A 26,074-nucleotide genomic window follows, 5' to 3' on the forward strand; every position below is an offset into this window, starting at 1 on the left:
CGCGGACCGAAGCGGATCGTCGCGCGATCCGCGAGCGTCGCGTCTCCCAGTCGCAGCTCGGATTAGAACGGGGATTAGCGCGGCGCGGAGAGCTTTTGTCTCGGCAGGAAATCTCGACGGTGAATCATCGGTTCACCTGGCCGCTATTAATACTGCCGTCTATTTATAGGATGAAAAGAAAACCGACGTTCTTGGGAAAACGTGGCTTCCCCGTGTATGGGGAGAACTCGGGCCCGAGCGGCGCGGGCGCGATCGTTTCGCGATCGGCTTCGGACCGAGGGAGACCAACAACCACCATTGGCGTCGATTGTAATCTGCGGCTTTTATTTCGCACGTTATTCAAATTAATACAGTATGACAGAAGTATTTACAGAAGATTTTTGACAGCCATACATGCGCGATTGTTCTGATCGTAATTAACCTCGGTATTAATAACATTACAGCGATAACGTAATAGCGATGATAATAATAATAATAATAATAATAATTAATAATAATAATAGCAATAATAATAATAAAAATAATGATAATAAAAATAAACATAATAATAATAATAATAATCATTGTGATATAATAATGATGATAGTTGAATAAATCGGAGAGCAAGGCGTGCACGAGTATGGGAATCGCCAGGACACCGTGTGCAACCTCGATTATCCGAAGCCCCGACATTTGGATTCCGTGCACGAGGATATGTTTCAGACTTAGATTGTTCAATCTACGGTGGTCCATACGCAACGTTACGACTTTATTGTACAGATCGGTCGGCGCTTAGTTTTACACAGCAACTAAGGATTCGTTCTGTCATCCGATACGTTCATGTCGTCCTGATCGTTTCGGATAATCGAGGCAATCTTTCTCTCTCTCTCTCTTTCTTTCATTTATATTCGACGGATCGAGGATTGTCGGACAGATATTCAAGAGACACAGTGGTGACGCGCGTCACTGCCCTACGAGGCCCTCGACGTACGAAATAAACGCCGCGGAATATCGTTGTCGCGGTCGCGAACTAGATCGAGCAAGTTCTTGAAACATCGATCACGATGTCGGGAAGAACAATCGAACGAGAATAAATAACTACGGATTGGCCTCGGATCGGGGCGCGGGTTGAACCGACACGCTCGGACGCACGCCCTCCTCTACCGTAGTAGCAAAACTATAATATATTACAGGTCTCTCTATTGGGTTTTTTCTTCCTTTGATTCTCGAAGGCATTCATGGATTCACGCGGCCCCACGCACTCGCTCGCTCGCTCGCTCGCTCGCTCGTTCTCCCTGCTTCCCGCAGACTCATTCGCTCGTTTGTGCGCACACCCAGCGTTACAGGAAAAGAAAAGGTACAGAAACAGAACTGCGGTTTTCCGTCGTAACGTTTCCGTCCTCGTTTCCGTCGTCGTGCGGGTTGGACTACTCCCCGTGTGCGTCTCAGAATTTCAACGGACGAACGCTCGCAACAATGTTCCCGGCTAGAAATTCGTTGGCAGTCCCTCGATCCACGAGGCTGAAAACTCTACGAAGAGAAGAAACGGCCCGAAACGAATCGCCGCGACCGTGGCTTTTCCCCCGAAATTGATATCTTTTCTGTTGTTCCGCGCGATCGCGTCTGGTTAAGGAAACGAGTCTTCCACGCCTTTGTCCCGTCTTCGCGCGCGTTCCCAAATAGCGTGCACGGGTTACATACATACATACATGGAAAATCTCGAATCGTTTTTGCTTTTTCGGCCGCGACGCGCGCGATTCGTCGTTTCGTTCGCGTGTGCTCGTTTCGCCTCCTCGAATCCTTCGCGTTCGCCGACGGAAAACCGATTCAAGGAGGGGAACGATGAGCAACGTGTATTGACTAGCATTCACGAAGCGCTCCCTTCGGCCTACGAAGTTGGCACTTCACAAGAAGATGTTTCGTTAAACGTTCGTCCTGTCGCTTCGGCGACGCGGACGTTCGAAAAGCTAATGTGTGTCTCTCTCTCTCTCCCTCTCACTCTACCTTTCTCTCCCTCATTCTCTCTCTCTCTCTTTCTCCCTTTCTCTCTCTCTCTGTATACGTATATGTATATGTAGATATTTATATTCCTATGCGTTTGATTCACGGAGTGAAAAATACCGCGATACGTCGTTGTTCGACGAGCGAGCAGTTGCAGCGGTTCCATAGTCGCTAGTAAGACACGTCTCCGGATATGTTTCTCATTGGCTAAATCAGTTCGATAGAAAACGAAAAAAAAAAAGAAAGCGGTCGATTCGTCGGGAAGGAGTGATAATGTTATTCCGTACGCGCCGCGACACGAGGGTTCCGAAAAGTTGTCGAACAACGGTCGTTTCGTTGTAGCCGATAGAACTCGCGATTACTAATTACGACACCCCCTCTCGCGGGAGATGCTGTCGAACCAACGAGAAAAAAATTGGAGACGCCTAACGCCGGTTTAGGCTCTCAATTTCGACCGATCGATCGGCGCCGCGATCTCCGTGTGTCAGAGCTAAGGCACTGTGCGCGAACCGGAGAGCGATCGTTTTCACTCTGCTCGTTCGTCGAGGCGTTCCTCTCGCGGACAGAGAAACGGAGATTAGGCACTACGGTTTACTGTGTTAAAGGCACCGAAAAGTCATCGAAATTCGATCTCCGCGAGGTCCACGCGGCGAACGCGGGCCCTCCCCCAAGCAGTTCCCCGTGTCCCCTAGCTCTACAACTCGATTATGGCTAGTTTCCGGCGAATCGTTTCGTCGACACCGAGTCGCGCGCGCGCGTGCGGAGATCCCGTTCGATTTTCTCGGGCGATCCGGCCACGCGACGATCTACTCTGGAATTCACAGACAGGGTCCCTCCTGACATATGCCTGACATTTCTCGCTTGCGCAACGATCCGGTCGCCTGAAATTCCGCGGCGCGAACGCCGACGTCGCGCGCGACCGTTTTCCGCGAGCGACTCGGTGCATCGAGCGTTCCGACCCGCGCGTTCCCATTTCAGTTTCTTTCAGCTCGAAAGGACGGCCGGTCAGTCTATCGTTAATGGCAGACGACGAGCTGCCAGAATACGCGCGTCTCTTCGCGCCCTGTCGCGTCCGAAATCGCTCCGTCGCGTCGCTCTCGAATCCCCATCCCCCCTCCCTCCCCCGTCCACCCACGAACCGGACTTCTCGTATGTACAAACGTGGAGCACAACGATCATCCGTCCATTCTCTCGCGCGCTGTCTCCGCCGAAACGGGACTCGTCCGGACTCGATCGGAACATCTCCATCCGAATATATACAAACGCGAACACGATCGGCACACCCGCCACCCAGCCACCCACCCATACATACGAAAACGGACGCGCTCACGTACACACGTACACATACACACATACCTATTTACAAGCGTTTCCCCGACGTTTCACCGGGTACAACCGATATTACAACGAGTCGAAACGGAAGGAACGGCTCCTCTAGGAAGATCGGCTTTTTCCCCCGGAGAGAGAAACGTTTCGTCTTCCGCGTACTTTGGCACGGTCTCTCCGCGTACCGCCCGCTCCGTGGTCTGGACGACGCGGGTCGCGTCGACTGGTTGCAACGCGTACCATCCGACTATACACTGTACACCGTGCGAGAACTATGTACAACGAGGCCGAGAACCGAAATTCGGGACGTGTCGCTAGTCCCCGTCCGTCCGGGTCTACGACGCCCCGTGGACCTGGAACCGGCGAATCCGTGCCTGCACCGACTCGCACTGCACTTCGCTGTACCTGGTGTACCTGCCGGCCCTGACCGGCTCGCGGATCACCACCAGGTTACCGCCGCGTTCGCGGAGCGCCTCGAGCCCGGTTTTCCCGTGGACCGTCGGCGGGCTCGAGAGCTTCGCGATCTTCGCGTTCGAGTTTTCGGACGTGAACCGGCTGAGCGCCTTGCTGACGACGCCGTTGCACTCCCTGGGCCACGCCCTCGCGTGCTGCTGTTGCTGGTGGTTGTGGTGATGGTGCCTCTGCTCCCATCTGTCCGAAGAGGCGTCGGTCGCCGTGAACGGGAAACTCGCTCGGCCCTGGCTCTTGCCGAACATCAGAAAATCCAGCGAGTCGTCCGAGTAGATGCTGCTCCGGTCGCTCGAGCTGTCCGTCGAGATCTCCGAGACGGTGTCGCTGCCGCTGTCGCTGCACTGTTGCTCCTCGCCTAGGATGAACACCGGCGTGCATTTGAAGACCTCGCCGGCCGGCATCGTGTGGGTCGCCGTCGCTCTCCTCTGCGTGACCACGGTGGTGGTCACGGTGGCGGCGTTGCTCGCCGCGCTCGTCCGGATCGACGAGGCCGGCTCGATTATCACGATCTCCGCGCCGGAAAATTTCTGCGCCAGCGAGTCCATGTTCCTCTTGAAGGTGTCCCTGCGGTCGGGGCTCAGGCCGTACCGCGTCGATTTCGTCGACAGCTTCGATTTCGTGTACAAGTTCTCCGTGTGCGAGGAGACGGCCCTGGTCGCCGACGTCGTCGACGTCGTTGTCGTCGTTGTCGTCGCCGATTTCGACTCCGCGGCCTGGTACACGCCGCCCGTGGTCGACGACCTCTGCGCGTGCTTCTCGACGTCGTTCTTCGGCGGCGACGTTATCGCGCTCGACTGCTCCGTCGCTGTTCCGGTTTTCACCGGGGACTTTGTCTCCTGGGAGGACGCGGTCGTTTTCGCTGTCTCCGGAACCGACTGATCCAAGGCCGCGGATAATGGCGGCTGCGGATCGTCGAACGTGCTGAACCACGGGTGCTGGAGGCATTCGATGACTGTTAGGCGTTCACTGGAAGGAAAGAAGATCGATCAGACGTCGTTCGGGATTTCCGGCACCGACTGTCGGATCTCGCTTGTCTTTGGTAACGGTAACGAGCGGTTGCGCAACGCGGCCGGGCTGAAGAGAAAGGACAGGAAACGCGACGCGACGCGGCGAGACGCACAGTGTTCCCGTTCAAAAATGGAAAAACCAATTTTCTGAAATTTCGTGTCTGCTTCCGTGGAATCGGTTGCAAACGATGTTCCCCGACGTGAGAACGAAAGACGGTCGAGAGAAGACACGCAACCCAACAACACGCAGTTAAGTATACGGTCGATAGCTTCGAAGTGAAATTTTGTTGTATTCGTTCCTTTTTTGTGAATAAGATAGAGGTGTTTTATTTTAGTTATTATTATTATTGTAGTTGTTATTGTATATATTTAGTTATTATATATTATTATTATTATAGTATATTATATATATATATTTTCTTTTTGTTGAAAGTTTTAGTAATGGGAAAGTTACGATTATTCATACCGCATTACAATTTTACAAAGGAAACATCGATTTGTTTTACTTTCTTTTATAATTAGTTTCCTCTATTTCCTTTAATTTGGTATACGTTTGATCCGCTCCCGAGGACTCTTTCATGAAACATTTTATTTTTTAAAATCTGTCAGTGAAAACTAGAGTGCAGATTTTTATGCGAGATAGAAATTGTCTGCACGAATTCCAAGAAATAGAGAGTAAACAGCAAGTTCATGCTGTCATTAATCCTTTTCATAGATTGAAAATAATAGATTGACATTTCTTAATTCCCTTAATTTTTATAATATTTTAAATTGCAACTACCCAATTTTACCATAAATCCATAAAATAGTAATGATCTAAAAAAATTGTAATGTAGATTATAACATTAATAATCTACACAACTACACAATTTTTCCATAAATGCATAAAATGGTAATAATCTAAGAAAACAGTAATGTAGATTATAATAGTAATAATCCAGTAAAAACAAAGTCACAAACTGTTAAGTGTTTTCAATTTAGATCATATGTCAAGAAATAAAAGATATTGTGAATAAAAATACGAACAAGTATTCCATGCCTGTTTCACTACACAAATTATTAGTACATGGACTTCACATTATGTATATCTTCTTCTCTCACACCAATTGAACAGTTATCAGGGGAAGCATTAAAAGGAAGACATAAATACTAATAAAGATCTGATGAAAGTGCTGCTACTATTATCAGGTCCTTGCTTATCTCATTTCAGACAAAACATGCAGAACAAAAGGGAAGAATTAAACTATGCTAGAGTATCGAATTTTGACTGATATAGGACTTCCGAATTCTTTAAATTTAAACAGATAACGAAGTTACTAATAATGATAATCATGATAATTCAAAATATATTATCACTGCAGTTTATTTAAATATTATTTATTACCGATTGTTTCTTTCTTGTTATTTATGTTTGGATATATTTCAAAATGTATATATCACAAATGTATATATTACATTAATATGTTGAAAATTCTCTTCAATTGTCCCACAGCTTGTAAGCAAAAATATGATAATTTGGGAAGAAAAGGTGAAACTGAATCTCCTTGCAGCTCATTTTTATAGTCATAATGATAATTACCATAATTATATTTTTATAATATTATGATATAATAATATTATTATATTATATATTATAATATTACTATAATATTATATATTATAATATTGCTATAATATTATATTACTATAATATTATATATTATAATATTGCTATAATATTATATATTATAATATTACTATAATATTATATATTATATTATAATATTATAAAATAATAATAATCATATCACTATTTCCCAAATTGTCCATTTTTGTCTACAAGCTGAGAGACAATTAGAGAGAATTTACTATATTACACACAAATAACGTCAATAATTAAAATTGAATATAATTAAGACGCTAATAATATCGAAGGGTGACACTTTTAAAGGAAAATTGATTTTTGATCGTTTCCATCTACATACTCGTTACACTGTGCGACGCCGAGGGCATGCAGTGGTTTCAGAAGGACCGGAGGAAACGAGCGAGCGAAAAGGGAGCGAGCGCGATGCGGGTATACACGCGACGATAAACCGCGCCCGCGACAAGATAAGTCGAACGTCGAGCTGGAAGGGCGCGATGGGGATATTCCGGATGGGGACTTCCTTCCAGCTGTCCGACTGGTCGACGATAAGGAAATCTACGAGTTTTTCAGCGGAACTCGTTCCGCGCGTCGACGTCCCTCTTCCCGTTTCGAAGAAAGTCGTCGCGCGCTGGAATGTCGATCGTTTCGCTTCCACGTAAGCGCGCCGTCGATGCAGGAAGTTGGACGATCTCGGGTTTCGAGAGTTCCCCGTCACGGGGACGATCGAGCTGCTCCGAAATTCGGTCTCCGTTCGCCAACGCGAACAACGAGGCTCGGTCGTGGCATTATCGGAGACGTTACCGAGAATTCCGACGCTGCACAGCGGTACCCAGGTAATCGCGCTTTTCGTGGCAGAAATTATTTTCGCGTCGTTTCAAGGTCATAGTGTAGCAGGCCGTTGAATTCGTCTCGGAATCAGCTATCATAATTTTACGAAGTCAGAAATGTGTATTAATATTAAAAAAATCGGAGCGACTGCAATTATTTGTAACAAAAATTTTGTTTTCGATATTCTAATGAATTAGAATTTGTAGAAGAATGAATACCGATGAACTTTTGTTCGAGACATTTTGTTGCCGGATCATCGGGCATGCGCGAAATATCGACGAACGTTTTAAATGCGAATTAAAATTCGCAGGCAAAAAGTTCCAGGAAATGATAACGAGATAAATGTAGACTTGAGGCACATTGAAATCCTATTTGAGGATGCTCGGAAGTTTTTAATAAAAATTATTTGGTGTAAGTGGAACCACGAACTTAGAGAAAGTATATTCTGTACTAACTCCCGCAAGTTAATTAACAGGAAGGAAGCAAATTGTACTATCTCGACTAAAAATTGGACATATTAAAATAACACATGAGTAGTACATACTCTCTAAAACAGACAAACCAATTTGTAACAATTGTAACACTGAGCTTACATTTAAGCAGATACTAATTGAATGTCCGGTGTACAACAATATCAGAAAAAAAGTAAAAATGCTCAATATCATCAAAGAATGTTTGGACAACTACAAACAAACGGCAAAAATTATGTCATACTTAGAAGAAAGCAAATTGTTTAGCGAAATTATATAGTAACATAAGAAGTCTAGATTAAGAAAATAATGTAAAATGTAATTACTACATGTAACCTACAAATGTTATCCACAAGTGGTCGCTAATTGCTATTAAGCAGATGAGACATTAAATAAATAAATTTAAAAAAAATGAACGTGTATATTGTTGAAGGTCTGAGCTTTCACGAAGATCAAGTCTGAAAGTAAGCTTTTAATTGCGACTTTTTAAAGCTCTTCTTAAAGTGTACATTGTACTTGATTTTATATTCCTCGTCCATTTATTGAAACACGCTTATATCGCCGCTGAATAATTGAAATATATTTGCTCACGCGTATGAAAATACAGCACAAAGCTTTTCAGCGTTGTGTAAGGAATAATTGAACTATCTATAATTTGAATTTCATATTTTTCCACTTAAAATTTGCTATATCTGCTCGGAGAGTTACCTGAAAGATCCAAAATTTCGAATCTCGAGCATTCAAGGGGTCCTTGTTTGGGAGAAAACAAAATATTGCAGAAACACGAAAGTCTAAAAGATCGAGTTAGGGTCATAAATTACCGGACCACTGTGCACTGGTTCGAATAATGCCTTCGAGGAAGCGTGTCGCGCGAACTACCGGGAACGTTTACGGCTACCTCGAAGCGAAAGAAGATAGGATAGGATAGGAGCCGCGCGGATCTCAGAAACATTGTTGGCCGGATCGCAGGCGTTAGCGTTATTTAGCTTCTAGGAACGAAAGCAATCCGTCGCGTTATGCGATGGACGCGCCGCCGTTGCATCGCCGCATTCCGATGACGGTGCCCGGACGGCGGCGAACGGTCGTCGCGGCTCGTCGCTGCGACCGATCGAGAAAAATGCCTATCGGGTTGCTTACTTTGGATCCTTGACCATCAGCTTGCGCATCAGATCCCGCGCGTCCTCCGACACGTCCTCGAACAGGTCGTCGGGAAAATCGAGTCGACATCGGCTGATGTTGCAGAACGTTTCCTGCTTCGTGTCGCCGCCGAACGGTGAGCATCCCGTTAAGAGGACGTACAGCAGCACTCCGACGGACCACATGTCGGTCGCCAGGCTGATCGGCTCGTAGTTTAAGACCTCCGGAGCTGAAACGGACCGTAACACGGGGATTCAATACGGAGCGGACGCGAGCGAGCCAGCCGATCGGTAGCAGAGATCGGTGGATCGGCCAGACTTTCTCGACCGTGGACGTCTGTGTCGGAGCTGCATTGCTTACCAACGTAATCTGGCGTTCCCAATATCTCGCGAATGTCCGCGCCGTGGCTGATGTACCGCGAGATCCCGAAATCGCAGAGCTTCACGTCGCACTCGGGAAAATCGCCGGTGAGGACCAGGTTCTGGGGCTGCAAAGAACAAGCAAGGTTTTATTATAATAATAATAACAATAAAGATGATAATAAAAATAACGACAATAATAACGACAATAAATAATATAACAATAATGATAACGATAATAATAACAATAAAATAGCAACAACAATAATAGCAATAAAATAACAATAACAACAACGATAAAATAACAACAACAATAATAATAATGATAGTTTATTTAACTGGTAAATTGTAAAAGAACGGCAATTGTAAAAGAGTATTTCCAAGTATAGGATGTATTTAATTGTAATTAAAAGTACGTAAACGAAAAGAAGAACAAACTGTAAGATGTAAAGAAGCCTTAACATTGTTAATGACATGTAAACGAAAATTTAACAAAATATCATACTTGTATATTTCTATATTAGAAATAATAGAAAATAGAAAAATGCAAATACGATGCCTTGTTAAGTGTCTTTTTAAAAATAAAAGGCGCCTCAGCTAAAGGAGATCACCTACAGTGCAACAAAAACAAAAAAAACTATATTTGTATATTTCTATATTTTTTCATACTTGTATATTTCTATATTTTTTCATAGTTGTATATTTATATATTTTGTCATACTTGTATATTTCTATATTTTTTCATAATTGTATATTTCTATATTTTGTCATACTTGTATATTTCTATATTTTTTCATAGTTGTATATTTCTATATTTTGTCATACTTGTGTATTTCTATATTTTTTCATAGTTGTATATTTATATATTTTGTCATACTTGTATATTTTTATATTAGAAATAATAGAAAATGGAAACCCGCAAATACGATGTCTTGTTAAGTGTCCTTTAAAAAATAAAAGGTGCCTCAGCTAAAGGAGACCATCTGCAGTGCAACAAAAACAAAAACTATATTTATATATTTGCATGTTCTATTATTTCTAATATTGAAACATACAAATTGCATGTTTTACTAAGCTTCTGTTTAAATATCGCTGAAAATGCAAAAGTTACTTCGAGCGTATAATTATTTCCATCACTGTATAGATATAAAAATCGAGATAGTAGAGTAGTAACAAAATTGCGTAAACTTCAATATTACATAGTAGCAGAAGGCTGCGAACACGTCCATAAAATCTGACATGGTCGCTGTATAAACAGCGGAGAAAAAGCGCCTAACGATCCCGAAAACTCGTTAACGCGAGTAATCATGCGGTTGATGCAATTCTGTTGACCGTATAGACGGTACGATGAAATTCCGTGCAGCAGAAATTCGATAGAAACGGTGTGGGATATTTTCTTCGACATAAGTCAGAGAGCAATAAAAAAAAGATTATACCGTATTAACAATTTTTAAAATATTTCGCGATGTTCCATAAATGAAACAAAGCGATCCGTATGCAATACTAATAACCAGACTGCGGATTCTTATGCAAAATAAAAATTGCCATCATTAACCGCAAGATGCAGGGACTACGTCAGGGGTGTCAGGGGTGTCAAATAATTTAACTTTATATATGTTTATTACAATGTACTAAGTACTAAGTACATTGTAATAAGTACTAAGTACTAAGTACATTGTAATAAGTACTAAGTACTAAGTACATTGTAATAAGTACTAAGTACTAAGTACTAAGTGTTAAGCACTAAGTACATTGTAATAAACATATATAAAGTTAAATTATTGTTTACGTCCTGTTACTTGACATCAAAAATGTTCATCTCGGGCCGTGAATTTGACAACCCTGGACTACGTAAACATTCGTTTGACTCCATAATAATTAAAACGAGTTGAAAATGGTAACACAACAACATTATCAAATTGCTTAAATGTTGCCTTGTCATTCGATCTCCTCGTTTTCGTGACAAATGCGAAAAATCAACGACATTATCAACACGACTCGCAAATGAGTGTATCGAAGCGTAAATCGCTCGCCTCATTCGCAGAGACCTAATCGCCGTACCAGCGATGTAATAATCGAAGTCGCGGATTCATTCGAACGATCCTATCGACGCGGCCGTTTCCGCGAAGACGTCGCGCGCTGCTTTTTCGCCGGCCGTGGTTGCGTGCCCCGCAGATTCCAGTTAATTAAACGCGTTTAATATGCGACGATTCCGAGACGCGTTCGTCACGTAATCGGCGCAATTAATCGCGCCGCGGGCGAACGTATGCATTTTTCCCGGATCGAGAGGGTTTCTCAGGGCCGAGACGCGACACTGCAACACGCTCGAAAGAAAAAGAAACGAAAAAAGAAAAGAAAAACAAAGAAAAGGATCCGCAATGGGAAAACGCGGCTACACGGAATCGTCCGGCCGCGGAGCAATCTACACGGCCGTCCGATCGTCGCTCTAATTAGCGGGGAGGTTGGGCACGAGCGAGGAGACTCCCGGCGAAAAGTTGACGCGATTATCGTCCCGCCTCGTGTTAGGATAATTATCCTAACGTTTACGAGGAGCGGCCCCGGCCGGATTGAGACCGCGGCGGGTTTCCGATTCGCCGGGAGAACGCGGACTTTTTCGCCGCGGTCGCATCCGTTACAAGAGCGCTGTTAGAGATCGTTAAGCGTGTCTCAATGATTGCGGCCGGTGGCACTTAATTCGAACCATCGAATAAATGGCGATTCCTTCGTTCGTTCGACCGGTAATCGGTACAATTAATCGCGACGCTGGAAAGCGCGCCGGTCGGGGAGCAAGGCTAACCCCCGTGTTCGATAAACTCCGCTCGGCGGGTCGCGATTTTTCCGATTTGTGACCGGTCGACGTTCGCTCGAACCGATCGGCACGTTGCTCCGCGTGCGCGCGTGTCTAGGAGGTCGTCGCACAAACCAGTCGATTCGTTTCCCTTTTCTTTTTTGTCTGTTTCTCCAGCCGCGGCGTTTTCATCGGGCAGGTCGCTTCGTTTGAGACGGCGGCGAGCCGCGTGGCGTGACAGAGGCGTTTAAGGAAACGCTTTCCCGGCCGGACCGACTGGTTTACATCGTTATCCACGCGAGACATCGACGCCCGACCGTTCGTTTTTCCGGCTTGAAAATTTCGTCGGGACGACAGGTTGCGAGGAGGAACGGCCGCGGCGCGGCGCGGCCGAGGAGGCGTGCTCCGTGTCGTTCCGCTCGTGGATTCGGCTCGCGCGTTACGTTTCGTTGTACCGAGTTACGAGTCGAACGTGACCGGACTCGGACGTAAGCCGTTCGTCGAATAACGCGATTCAAAGGCGCTTCTAAAACCGCGGCGAGGTCGCCGGGGGAGCGTTTTGTTCGTGGCCTGCTTCTGCTTTCGAAACTCGTGTCGCCGCCGCCGACGACGCTTGCTGGCTGGCCTCGACCTCGCCCGAGCGGTTCCTAACGAAACGCTACACCCTTTTCGGGGGCCGCCCTCCGCCGTGCCTTTCAATATTTTACGAGCCCCGACAGAGGCGAACGATCGGCCGCGCGGACGTACGTGTCCCGCGTTCAGAACGAGCCGAACACGCGAGATGAGGATCACGCGAGAAGAGACCGCGCGAGAACGGACGAGTCCCGGAAGACGTTTCAACGAGGAACAAAGACATTTCCATAATTAGTCGTTACGAGGTTCCTGCGTCAGCTGCGTTTCGCGGACGTTCCTCGAGCCCCGGCGGGAGAAGACGCGGCGTGGGCGTCGGGATCGATTACGCGGAGAGAATTATTGCGACGCGCGCGCGATTCACCTTGGCAAATAGGATAATCGCGGGGCCTCCGCTGGTTTCCTCGTCGGACACGTAAATATCTGGTCGGCCGGAAAGTTAACGCAAGGTTTACAGCGGTTCTTTGAAAGTTCGACTTCGAGGGTGCAAGTTCTCGGGTTGTGTAACGAGAATCGTTATCGATTAGACGCTTTTCTTGGTCGTTGTCGATCTTTTATGACTTAATGGAGCGTGCTGAATTCCGAGGCGAGAAAAAATTGCTTTTGTCGCACGCGTTCTTTGATTAAATCCTTCCCAGATAAGATAAGAATAAATTCTCTTTAATTGACCCTTAGATTAATATCCCATTGCGATAACAAACATAAAATAAATGAAGATGAGTGCTTCTATCATTAGATATAGTATAATAGTTATTATTATAGTATATAGTATAGTATAGTATATATAGTATATAGTATATATATAGTATAGTATATAGTATATATATAGTATAGTATATAGTATATATATAGTATAGTATATAGTATAGTATATAGTATATATATAGTATAGTATATAGTATACATATAGTATAGTATATAGTATATATATAGTATAGTATATAGTATAGTATATATATATAGTATAGTATAGTATATAGTATATAGTATATAGTATAATAGATATAGTGTAATTAGATATAGTATAATTAGATATAGTATAGACCATTTTCAATTTGTTGAACAAATTCAAAGAATAGGTGCATCTTTATTGAACTTTCGTTTTGTACAACGGATGCGAACAATTTTTATTTTTCATAAAAATTTGCGGTCCATTTATTGTTATTAATATTTAGTAGTCATTATTTCATGAGCACTGCAACCCCTTTTAACACCGGAACTACCGAACCAGTCGAAATGTGTGTTTCTTTTACAGTTCCAGTTTATTATGAAAATATTTCAAGGGGAAATTTTTAGTTAAATTTCTTTATCCACGCAAATGCAGTAAATTCCTTCTAAGTACGATTATTCGAGCCTGTTGCCCCAAATTGTCCATTTTTGTTTCCAAGCTGAGCGTCAATTAGGGAGAATTTACTGTACAGTGCTGGACAAAAGTATTGGCGTAGCGTTATTGTTCCGCTACAAATGCTTATAATTATGAAACAGATGGAACAAAAGGATATTTTTTTGACACATTTATTTATTTACTACTCTAGTTCAGTATTTAACAGAAGCATTATTTAACAGTAACACGATTGAAGGGAGTTATTATGAAGAAAGGAGGACCAACCCCAAGTATTAATTTCTAATTTCCAGATACATATAATATTTTCAACCATGTGGTGCCAATACTATTGTCTAGCACTGTCTACAGATCTTCTTACATATTCTCTGATTAAAATAAAATAAAATAAAATGAAATAAAATGCCAAAAATGTTTCTTTTCGCCTTCCATCTTTCAATTCCCACAAAACTCGCCGACTGAGCTACGTTACCAAAATCATTGTACATTATATGAAATAAAAGCGTCGCCTATCAAACTATCATCTGCTTCAGACAAATGAACCGAAACTAGCTTTGTTCCCGAACGCCTAGCTTCAAGAGTCGTCGAAAGCCGCACGAACCTTCCGGCGAGCCTGTGATATCAGCCGTCGCGGTCGGATCGATTCGCGGCCGGCGTTTAGATTTTCGTGGGGTGAACGATCGGGTGGAATTTCCGGCGGCTCCGGCTAGACCTAGCGCGTCTCTATCGACGGCGAAGCTAGGAAAGGGTGACACGGCTGATAGAGGCTGCTCCTGCGGCGCGGTTCGTCGGATGTCGCCGTTTAACGTGGCGCGCTCGCAAAAACCGCAGGAAGGACGTAAGCCATTAAATCAGGGCTAGCCGTCGGTCGACAGGCACGAAATAAGAACGTTGCTCGAGGTTAATTCTCACGATGCCGCGCATCCGACAGGTTGCGCCGTGTCCTCGCGAGCTGGTAAGTCTCGCCGGCGAAGCGTTCCAGCCTGGCCGGGGCAGAACACGCGCGGCGACGGCGCGGCGGCCGGCGGCGAAAAACCGCTCGCAATTTCCAGGCGATGCGGATAAACGCGTCGATGACGATAATTATAAATACTTCGCGGCCCGGCCCGTCGTCCGGGCCCGTTCGATCCGGCCGATTCCATTCCATTCCATTCCATTCCGGAGCCAGCCGGTGGAACGCGCGGCGCGCCGAGGGAAGAGACCGCGCGAAAATGGCAGCAAGTAGTTGCGAGCCAGAGAACGGTTTTTAGCGAACGGACAACGAATTTATGAGGATCCGTCTCTCGCGTTCATTGAAACTTCCGGCGGTTGAGCGAAGGGGGAAGCGACCCTAGGGTACGCGAGCACCGGCGCGCCGGTGTTGGTGCGTGGCTACGCGGCCATGTGCGAGCGTGTCGGTGAGCGTGAACGCGGACGAGCGCGCGGCACGAATGTAATAAAGTTCGGGGGAACGAGCGAGGGAGTCTCGCGGTCGCTACTCTCCTCCGACCGGCCTATACGGACGCGGGAGAGGGATTTACGCGACGCAAAACCGTGCCTCGCTCGATTTATCTTCGAGTGGAATCGTTTCCATGGAACCGCGATTATTTTCTCCGGCCGGAGACTAGTCGATTTCTAGAATTCATTTTATCGGTGCTTTATTACCTTCGGAGATACCGGGAACAAAGACAGACGGACGGACGGACGGACGGGAAGATACGTGCGCGCTGAAATTTCTCCTCCTTTGGCAACCGAGGCTGGAATCCACGGCTAAACTTTGCACGCTGCTCACCCTTCGCGGTGTCGAAGCTGTTTTTATTCGAAATCCGAAACATTTTTTACCGATCTAGAGTACGATATATTTTTCCTAAGTCGCGCGCAGATCGTGAACAAGAATGGACAATCTGGGAAGATAAGATACGATTATTCGAGTCTTGCGGCTCGTTTTTGTAGTTGTCGACAGTCGGTGACTACAGTAATGTCTCTCTAATTGACGCTGAGATTGTACACTAGAATGGACAATTTAGGAGAGGAGATACGATTATGCGATCCCTGCGGCTCATTTTTATAGCTACGAATTGTCAATAACTGTAAAAACGAGCCGCGAGGCTCGAAATAATCGTATCTCCTCTTCCCAAATTGTACATTTTTGTGCGCGATCTGAGCGCGAACTAGGGAGAACTTACTGTGTCTTCGTTTTATATGATTTATTGCGATTCGTGCATACGAAATCATGCCCGTTGGCAGGTACAATGATTGCAATTTTGACAGTTTTTTTTTAGTATAAACGAGTCTGATACTGTTACAGTCATTTTCAAAAGTGGTGTAGCAATTTTTAGTGAAGCCTAGAGTCGCCATTCGAGTGCAAAGGATTAATATAAAAAACTGTTTCATTCAAAGTCGATTTTCTTGATAACGGACCTTCAAATGAAACAATTTTATTTCTTATTTTTGATTTGTTTTTTCATGTAGAATCTAAGTGGGGCACCCAATGCTGGGGGCATCCTGTATGTGAACTGTACTTCAACACTAGAACTACCGAGCTGTTAACGAGACCAATGTACATTGTTACAATTACAATTGTTAATGTACCAATGTACATTTTATAATTGAATTTATTGGACTGGATTGGATTTATTTAAACTCCGTGCGATTTCCATGATAATACAGTAAATTTCCCCTAATTGACCCTCAGCTTGGAAACAAAAATAGACCATTTGGGAAGAGGATTATTTATTACTATAGTTGTTGACAATCGATAACTATAGAAACGAGTCGCAAGGCTCGAATAATCGTACCTTCTCTTCTCAAATTATCCATTTTTGTTCCCAAGCTAAGAGTCAATTAGGGAGAATTTAGTGTATGTGCTTGAATGAAGAAGTTTATCTAAAAATTTCCCCTAGAAATATTTTTATAATAAACTGTCACTGCAAAAGAGAAACTGAGAAACCAGTCATTTCGACTGGTTCGATAGTTCCGATGTTAAAAGGGGTTGCGAAGCTCGTGAAGTAAAGAATACTAAATAATAATAATAATAATAAATATACCGCGGATTTTTATGAAAAAATAAAAATTGTTCGCATCCGTTGTACAAAACGAAAGTCAAACAAAGTTGCACCTTTCCTTCAAATCGTTTCAACAAATAGCAAATATTCTAACAAGATTCGTAAATTCTTCTAACCCCTCTTCATTACTTTGCACTTAGATTACTCATTTTTCCTGTAAATGCATCAAATCCGCAGTCTGACAATAAAATTGATAGACAGGGAGAAAAGCAAGCGCGAGGGGAGCGAGACGAGAGAGAAAAGCCGGTGGCTTTTCTCCCGTTGCGAGGCATGAAATATCGATTCCATTTTCCCTTGGCTCGCATCGCGTTCCGCGGTAGAAGGAGGCACGCGTTCGCCGCTGTCTCTGCGCTTTAGACAGCTTCGGCTATCCCATTAACAGGCCGATGAATCGATTCCGTGGAACGCGTCGCGTCAGCCTAATGAACGAACGAACGAACGAACAGAAGCGTGCATCGATCGAGGGAGCGCGAGCCACTGACCACGGCTGAAATGGAATTCTCGGTACGGTGCTCCAACTGCCAAGGCTGGCTCGAGAGTCCATTGATGAAACTCTCCCCTTTCTCTGCGGAGGTCGATCGCCTCCGTTCCCTAGAAGATCCCACCGTGGTCTATGGTTTCTTTGATCCGCGTGCGAATTCAATCCGGCAGCAGTGCGACCGTCGACGCGAGGAGAGAAGAGGCGAAAAGATCTTGAGAGAGAGAGAGAGAGAGACCGTGGGATATCTCGGAAGAGCCGGCTAATCGTTGCCCGATCCGCTTTACGCAATCGGTTCCCGTCCATTTAATCGAAGGAATTAGCTGCTATATTTATAAGGCGCGCGAGGTCGCGGATGCGCTTTGGAGCACCGGCGCCCGAAACCTCGTGGATCCTGTCCAACGGGGCCTCCGCTTGGAACCAGGCCAAAGAATTCGCGTGCATTTTTCCATTCATAACCGCGGGGATCTATATTCGGGTCAGCCGCGTCGCGTGAATTCGTGGCACGAGGCTATTTTTGGACGAACCGGAGCGCCGCGCCGCACAGTGCACCGAACCGGAGACAAAAATCGAAAAACTCACTGGCATCGTGTCGATCCAGAACTAGGCTCGTGCTAGGTCGAAATCTGTATAATATATAACGTATAACAATGCATATAACATATGATAACGCATATTATAACGTATTGGGTTGGCAACTAAGTAACTGCCGATTTCAGTTATAGATGTCTCTCACTCCCATTTTTATGATATCCGTAAATGTTATATTATAAAATTATTATTATTATTATTGTTATTTTTTATTATCCGTGAATATTCGCAACTGGACAAATTGAATGCAGCGGTCAAGAAAAAGCGACCAGAATTGGTCGATCGTAAAGGTGTCATTTTCCAGCAGGACAATGCTAGGCCGCACACGTCTTTGTCCACTCGGCAAAAATTTATGGATATTGGTTGGGAATTGATGTTACACCCACCATATAGTCCTGATCTCGCGCCATCGGATTACCACTTATTTCGATCCCTGGACAACTCCCTTCGTGGTAAAACTATTAATGATGATGACGCTGTAAAATCTCACTTAACTCAGTTTTTGGCCGAAACGGATCAGACTTTCTACGAGCGTGGAATTTTCAAGTTGTCAGAGAGATGGCAAAAGGTCATCGAACAAAATGGAAAATACATTACAGATTAAACTTCGTTCCAAGTAAAAAGAATTTTGTATTTCATTGAACAAATCGGCAATTACTTAGTTGCCAACCCAATATAACGTAACGCGATGCGTCGAGAAGATCGGAGAGTACGCCGGTTCGCAACGTAACTGTGAACAAAAGACGTATGCACGCGCAATGTTTATAGGAAATAATGGCCAACGGTTGTTTAATTGCGGCGAAACTTTAGAAATTTAATAATACTCGTACGCAACGCGGTAAACTAGGCTGCGGATTTTTGTGCAATGCACACATTGTCCGCGCCAATTGCAAGAAACCGAAACTAAATTGCAAGTTTCTTCTTAGCGTAGTAATTTGAATCGATCAAAAATAATGCATCGACGTTTTCAAATTCTTTCGATCTTTTTACTATCTTAAATAGTAAATTGCAGCTACTCGATTGCCCTATAAATGCATCGAATTCACGGTCTGGTAGCAACTGACCTGAAATTCAACGACTAAGTGGAACCGGTTTTCTTATTCGTTGGATAAAGTTTCGAACAAAACAGCGCAAGGCATCGTGGGAATTTTTATACTATCATAAGACGGTATATTTTGATTTCATAGAAGTTACGTTTGCGAAAAGTTGCGGTCTTCGATGTTATTTCACGGAATATGTATCATACAACTTGTCAGCAGATAGAGAGTGCATGTGCATCGAACAGACGAGTGTTTGAAGAGTTTTAAACAAAGTATATCAATATAATATAAAGTAATAAATAATATAAAAAATATATATATATTATATTATATATATAAATATATTTTATTATATATATATATTATATATATTATATAATATATTAATTATATTTATATTTAATATATTAATTATATTTATATTTAATAATGTATTAATTATATATTATATTTAATATAAATATTAAATATATATATTATATATAAAATATAATATAAAGTATATCAATTTCGAAGAACTGATCTAAAAATTTATTTTCTGAAAATCCGTGAAAATTCGCGACGAATCAATAATTTATTTATAAATATCGCACAAAATCGCATTAAATGTATGACTATATTTCTGTGGAATTACATTTCTTTTCGCGATGACTATATGCATGGCGTCATACGTGCGCGCGTCACGCGTGCGATGCATGTGATATTGATTGCGGGCATACGTCAGGTGTTTCGAGATATCGATTAACGTCTATCAGGTGTGTTTTGGTTGTCGGTCGTCAAAAGGCGAGTGCGAATGAACTCGTTGAAGACCGGGGAAGAACCGATTGCGCAACGAGAATTAATTCCTAAGCAAACTTTTGATTATTTTCGAATTCGTGTTTCTGTCTTTCGTTTAACAAATTATATCACAAATTACACAGCCTACATTTACCTTATCTCCCCACCGTAAACAGAACGAAAGCCGAGGTTGAATTTCGTTCGAAAATCGTGCATTTCGTTGCACCGTGCGCCGCGTCGACGGCCTCCGCTCCGAGATTTTGAAAAGCGAACGCATCGACGGGGAAAGGCCAAGGAACGAATCATTGCCGTTTTTCCTTTCGAAACGAGCGCGTTTCCATTCGGCCACGCTCTCGCGATCTCGAATCTCGAATCGCGGGCGGTTTCGTCGGCTGAAAACCGAGAAACGATCGAGGCCGGGGCGGCTGGGACCACAGCCTGGCGAACCTAGTTACCTGGTTGCCGTTTTAATCGGATCGTTTCGCGCGTCTAGATCGGCCGCGACTATCTTATCTTATCGGCTGGAAAACAACGCGATTATTCCGGCGGATGGTTAATCGCCTTCGCGGTATCGGAACAGAAGAGCCGATAACACCGCGCGCAAATACCGACCTCCGAACGCGTGGAGCGCAAATTCAACCGTGTCGCGTTCCGCGTCTGCCGCGGCCGAGTCGAAAACGCGCGTTTGCCCCGCGCGGTAATTTAATTGACCGCGATTCGCCGGCTCGTAGAAGCGAATTTAATAACGACGGCTCTCTCCTCTCCTCTCCTTTCTCCGCTTCTCGGCTCGGCTCGGCCCGACGCGGCGGCGACGGCAGCGGCGCGTACCTGGTAACCCGCATCTCCACAAATTGCTATCAATTTGCGAAACGCGGGTAATTGGGTTGCATAACCGCGATCATAATCCGAGCCGCGTTAAGAGCAACGAGAGAAAAAAAAAAGAGGAGGAAGGCTGAAATACGCGACCCGCCGCGTGTGTCGCCGAGGGAGTATTATTAATACGACTCGCTCGCCTTGGCTCACCCATATCGATCACTCCGATAATCGATAAACACGTACACACGCGTGCGCGAGCGCGCACGTAGCTGCGCCCCGATTGCGCGATCTCGCGAGTCGCAAATTGCGGATCGACGCTGCCGATCGAATAAGAAAAAAGCTCCGGGTGCGAGCCACGCATCCCTTCGAAAACGCGACGCGTCGAGCCTCGCCCCCGGCGTGAAGCTGTTCTTTTTTTATTCGAGAAATCGAGATTTATCGTTCCACGACGCGATTATGCAAATCCGACGAGACGCGCGGTGCGTTGCTTAGGAGGTTCGTGTGCGTTCGGGACAAAAATCGAACTCATTAAGTAATCAATTTACGACCTAAATGCATTGATAGTTTTTCAAAGGGAACGCAAAGGTGCGTTGATTTGCGTGAGAAGAATTGTAGGAATTTGTCAGAACAATTGTAGTAGCCTTTGTTTTTTGTCGACGCCTTACGCAGATCTTCGTTGATGTAATTTATTGTTAGCCGAATAAAATTAGTGACTTTTTTGCGAAATATTTTTTTATCGGATTCGCAGAAATGCCTCAAAATTTGTCGCGTTCGTTTCGCATGCGTTTGTTTGTTTGTTTTTATTGACTCAGAGCATTTGCAATCAATTCGCACTTGAAATTATGAGAACGTATTTTAATTAATGCAAATTGAATTAAATTAATTAGTATTAATTAAATTAAATTGGTTAATATTGGTTAAATTAAATTGATTAATATTGGTTAAATTAAATCAAATAATAGCAATCGAAATTAATTAATTAATTAATTAATATTGATTAAATTAAATTAATATAGTACTAAAACATTAATTTTATATTAATTATGAGAATTATGAGTAAATTTGTTGATGTGACAAATGATGATGTGGCAATGTTGATGTGATAAATTTGTTTTACTGTGACATAAAGGGGTAATTGGTATGGTTATTGTCATTAGTAATTAGTATGGCAATTAGTATGGTCATTGTACATTACATTATAATAACTGGATTACGGACTACTCTCACTTTCAAATAACATCACCATTTTACCAAATACTCTACTTTTAATTGAACAAGAACCAGAAAATTCCTCTAACATCGAAGCATTGCCCAAAAGGGTGCAATTTTAACCACGTATTCTCATTGTAAGCAGAGATCTTTACTTTTTTCGACCGTCCACCGGTGACCCCAAACTGAATCTCGCAAGCAATTCGCTCGAAACAGAAAGTTGACTTCCCGAATTTTGTCGCTTAAACAATGCACGGTGCGACGCGGTTCGTTTTCGTCCCCGCCGCGGAACGAAGTCTCGGTTTCACCTAATTGAAAACGCGGCCGAAGCGACTCGCCCGTTTCCACGCGACAGAGTCGCGCATTATCCCCGAGGTGAATATCGTTGGGTGGAGAAGTGGCATCGGGCTATTTTCGAGCGGGTGTCTCGCGGCGAAACGGGACGCGACTCCCTCGGGGTTCGTACAAAAATAATTTAGTGGACAGAAAACACCCTATCGGCGGCGACGGTGTTCCGTCGTCGGGATTCCACCGCGGTGAATCGTATCACGATTTCGCCTCTGTTCCCGCGACGCGAACGAGGCACGTCGACGGCTACACGCCAGCGTCGACCGAATCGCAGAAAAATGCGTCCCCTTTTTCCTAGCCGGCGTGGAGAGCGGCGCACGCCGCGGCGCGTCGCTTTCTAGCAAATATTTGAATTCGCGAGAAAGTCGATTTACGAGGCAACAATGTGGTCTCGTCACCGGATAACGCCGCTCGAATTAATGCGTCTCTCTCTCTCTGCTTCTCTCCGCGGCAATCCGCGCCTGGGACACGGCGCTGATCGGCGACGCGGCAGGTGCGAAAATGGTCGTTAACGATGCGAATCGCATCGCATCGCGTCGCGGCGCGGAAATTTCGCGCTCGGCCCGAGTTTTGGCAGAGATCGCCGTATTACACGGATACTTTTACATAACAATTTAGGTCGTTCGCACCGGCCGCGACGCGGAACACGTCCCGCGACGCTGAGAAACTGCCAGCACCGCCTGAAACGTCGCCGTTTCGTTGCCAACCCGTTTCCTTTTCCCCCCGCGAGCCCCCTCGCCGTCGAACGCGGCCGAGACAATCCCGGAGATTAGGCTCTCGGGGCCCCGGCACGTTCATTATCCGCGGCGGAGATCGAAGCGACGTGGGCCCCGCCGCGTGCCAATTCCTGCCACGAGGTTTTTCAACTCTCGAGAAAAATCTAGATAAGCGTTATTTGCGGGAACGGCAATCTTCCAGCTGTTATCGAGCGCTCTGTTATTTTTCACGAGCCCGAGATAAGAGCCGAGTGTGCCGACCGCGTTTCTACGTTCCCTCCTCGACGTCGTCGTCGTCGTCGTTCTCGTGCACGCGAATATGTATTATCTCCGATTCCCAGAAAATGTTCTACGCTGTTCCCCGCGGTTCGTTCCGGCACGGAAGCATGGATGCTTACCTTGATGTCCAGGTGGGCCACGTTCAAGGAATGCAGAAAGGCTATCCCGTCCAGAATCTGCCTCAACAATCTGGCGACCTGCCGTTCGTCCGGGACCTCGTCTCTGTCCAGGATCATCTGTAGCTCACCGCCGGGGGCCCTTCGAACGCAGAAAGATATACGACTGAGTGACGAGTGGTCGGGAAAGACTTTTGCGGCCGGAGAAAATTGGAAACTCGCGCGGAAAATCACGGTAGAGCGAACAACCGGCACCGATGCCAACGACTGGACTACGGAGTTTCATGCTTTTCTGGCAGAAACGAGTGGATGAAACACAGATAATGCCGGTAGAAAAATGTATTGGGTCGGTCGGAGTATTGTTTCGTTCTTGCACACAAGAGAATGAACGACGATTTTTGAATGGTTGCAGCAAGAGAAGATAAACTTTTCGATGTTTTTCTGGTAGCTTTGAGATCTTACGCTCATTAAAGCGCTGTTCTTTCGTTGGCAAAATGGAGAAAACGAAAACGAAACAATTTTCTGAACGATCCAATAGTAATTTGTTTATATTGTTTATAAATAGGCAGCGGATTTTATGCATTTGTGGTAGAAATGGGTTGGGTTAATATTTTATTCCGTTCGGAGATGAGAATTTAGGATTATCTGTATGTTATTAATTATTTATAATATTAAAAGTGTTAAACAAGGAACGGAATTTCTATCTTGTTGCTGTTTATTGCAATTTAAGGAGAAATGTTTCTATTATTCAAAACGGAAACAAATGTTTATGCAGTTCCGGTTTTTCTGCAACGAACATTTTTATTTTGCATAAAGATCCGCAGTCTGACGTTTACATCTTCAGTGTTGATTTTGATAAATTTATACGTCAACTATGTAATTTTATCAGGATCTAGAATGTTTGGTTTGAATTTGCTTTGTATATTTTATATTGTATTGTTATATGGCAATGTCCAGATTGTGAGAACGAACGTATTATGCTAGATGCGAAGCGTAGATACAAAGGATAAGTATTACATACTTTGCATTAGTTCGTTCTTATGTAATCCCGATAGAAAGGGACCACTAATAATTTATAATTTTCTTAAACAATGTTCTGTTCTGAATATAGGAGCCAGCAGTAAATAATATCGAATGTGCAATGTCACTTGAAATCGAACATCTAGAAATTCAATCGATTTTCACTTATACATGACATGTAGTTCAATACTTCTTTATTTAACCCTTTGCACTCGAAGCTATTTTAACTGTAAATCTAAAATAATTTTCCTGACTTATAGTGTTTTCATTTTATATGACAAAGTGCATTTTATGCATATGAAATTGAGTCTTGTGACTCACACAACAGTTACACTTTTAACAATGTTTTAAATTTAAAGAACGTGATATAACAAATTTTAGTGATGTCTCAGAGTCACCACTCAAGTGCAAAGGGTTAATATTATAATATTATATTAGTATTATATTATATTATAATATTATAACAGTATTATATTATATTATAATATTATAACAGTATTATATTATATTATAATATTATAATAGTATTATATTATATTATAATATTATAATAGTATAATAACGGAAGAACAAAACTTTCAATAATTATTGGTAAATTAAATAAAATTTGTCGCTGCGTATAGAACTAGTCAGTCAGTAAAAATCGTGCACTGTAGATAACACTGTAAAACCGATGAATCCCGATCGTTTATTGTTTAGCAATGCTTAGAAACAATGAAAGTGAAGTTCAGTTATTGTTTTCTTTGTCATTTGTGCGTTGCTCGGCTTGTTTTCCAAAAGATAAAGAAAATGCGACAAACTACATTAGCGGAACGAGAATTGATAATTTACCATTATAAAAATGGAAGAAGTTATAATGAAATCAGTGAAATTATTAATCGGAGTAAAAGTGCAATCCAAAGCAATATAAAACGGCACAAAGGAGAGGATCGAATATTAAATAAAGCCAGACAAAGATCTGATAAGACGAATGCAACGAATGAGCGATGGATTATTCGAAAAATTAAAAATCATCCGACAATAAGTGCTTCCATATTGACATCAGATGTTCAAAGATATTTAAACAGAACAGTAAGTGAATCGACTATTAGAAAAATACTAAGAAAAAAAGATTATCATGGCAAAATTGCACGGAAGAAGTCATTGATAAGTTTGCAGAATAAAAAGAAGAGTCGCGAATTTGAAAGAAAAGAATTTACTTTTTGAAAAACCGTAATTTTTACGGACAAATCCAAATTTAACATTTTCGGTTCAAGTGGGAGGAAAATGATATTATTAATGATATTATCATTATATGAAAAATCAACACGTTTTATAAGTGAAAATCGGCTGAATTCATAGGTATTCGATTTTAAGTGACAGTCACTGTACATTTATGTACCAGCTCTGCATTTGCTAAATAAACCATCTGGTTTAAACAAAGGTAAAGGTCTTCTCTATTTAATATATAACAATGGCAAAACAAAACTTTCGATAATTATTAGTATATTAAATAAAATTTGTCATTGTATATAGAACTAGCCGATCAGTAAAAATCGTACACTGTCGATAACACCATAAAAAACCGGTGAATTCCCGATTGTATAAAAGGTCTGATAGTAAACAAATTATTATCATTACCATTATTATCATTATTATCACGACGTCGAAGTCTGTGCAGAATTAAGTTGCGAAAACT

General features: G+C 43.4%; 1 protein-coding gene across 1 annotated transcript in view; it reads right to left on the bottom strand.

Annotated features, from left to right (window-relative positions):
- Positions 1 to 303: 303 nt before the first annotated feature.
- Positions 304 to 26,074, bottom strand: part of LOC117223415 (uncharacterized) — a 91,050-nt gene continuing 65,279 nt past the window's right edge. Inside the window, exons 3-6 of the mRNA XM_033475685.2 lie at positions 23,380 to 23,518; positions 9,204 to 9,330; positions 8,844 to 9,072; positions 304 to 4,743 (exon numbers count right to left, since the gene is read on the bottom strand). Coding sequence (XP_033331576.2) covers positions 3,642 to 4,743; positions 8,844 to 9,072; positions 9,204 to 9,330; positions 23,380 to 23,518 — 1,597 coding nt within the window. The 3' untranslated portion in view covers positions 304 to 3,641. The remainder of the gene's footprint in view (positions 4,744 to 8,843; positions 9,073 to 9,203; positions 9,331 to 23,379; positions 23,519 to 26,074) is intronic.

The sequence above is a fragment of the Megalopta genalis genome, chromosome 4 (genome assembly GCF_051020955.1).
Source record: "Megalopta genalis isolate 19385.01 chromosome 4, iyMegGena1_principal, whole genome shotgun sequence".
NCBI lineage: Eukaryota > Metazoa > Arthropoda > Insecta > Hymenoptera > Halictidae > Megalopta > Megalopta genalis.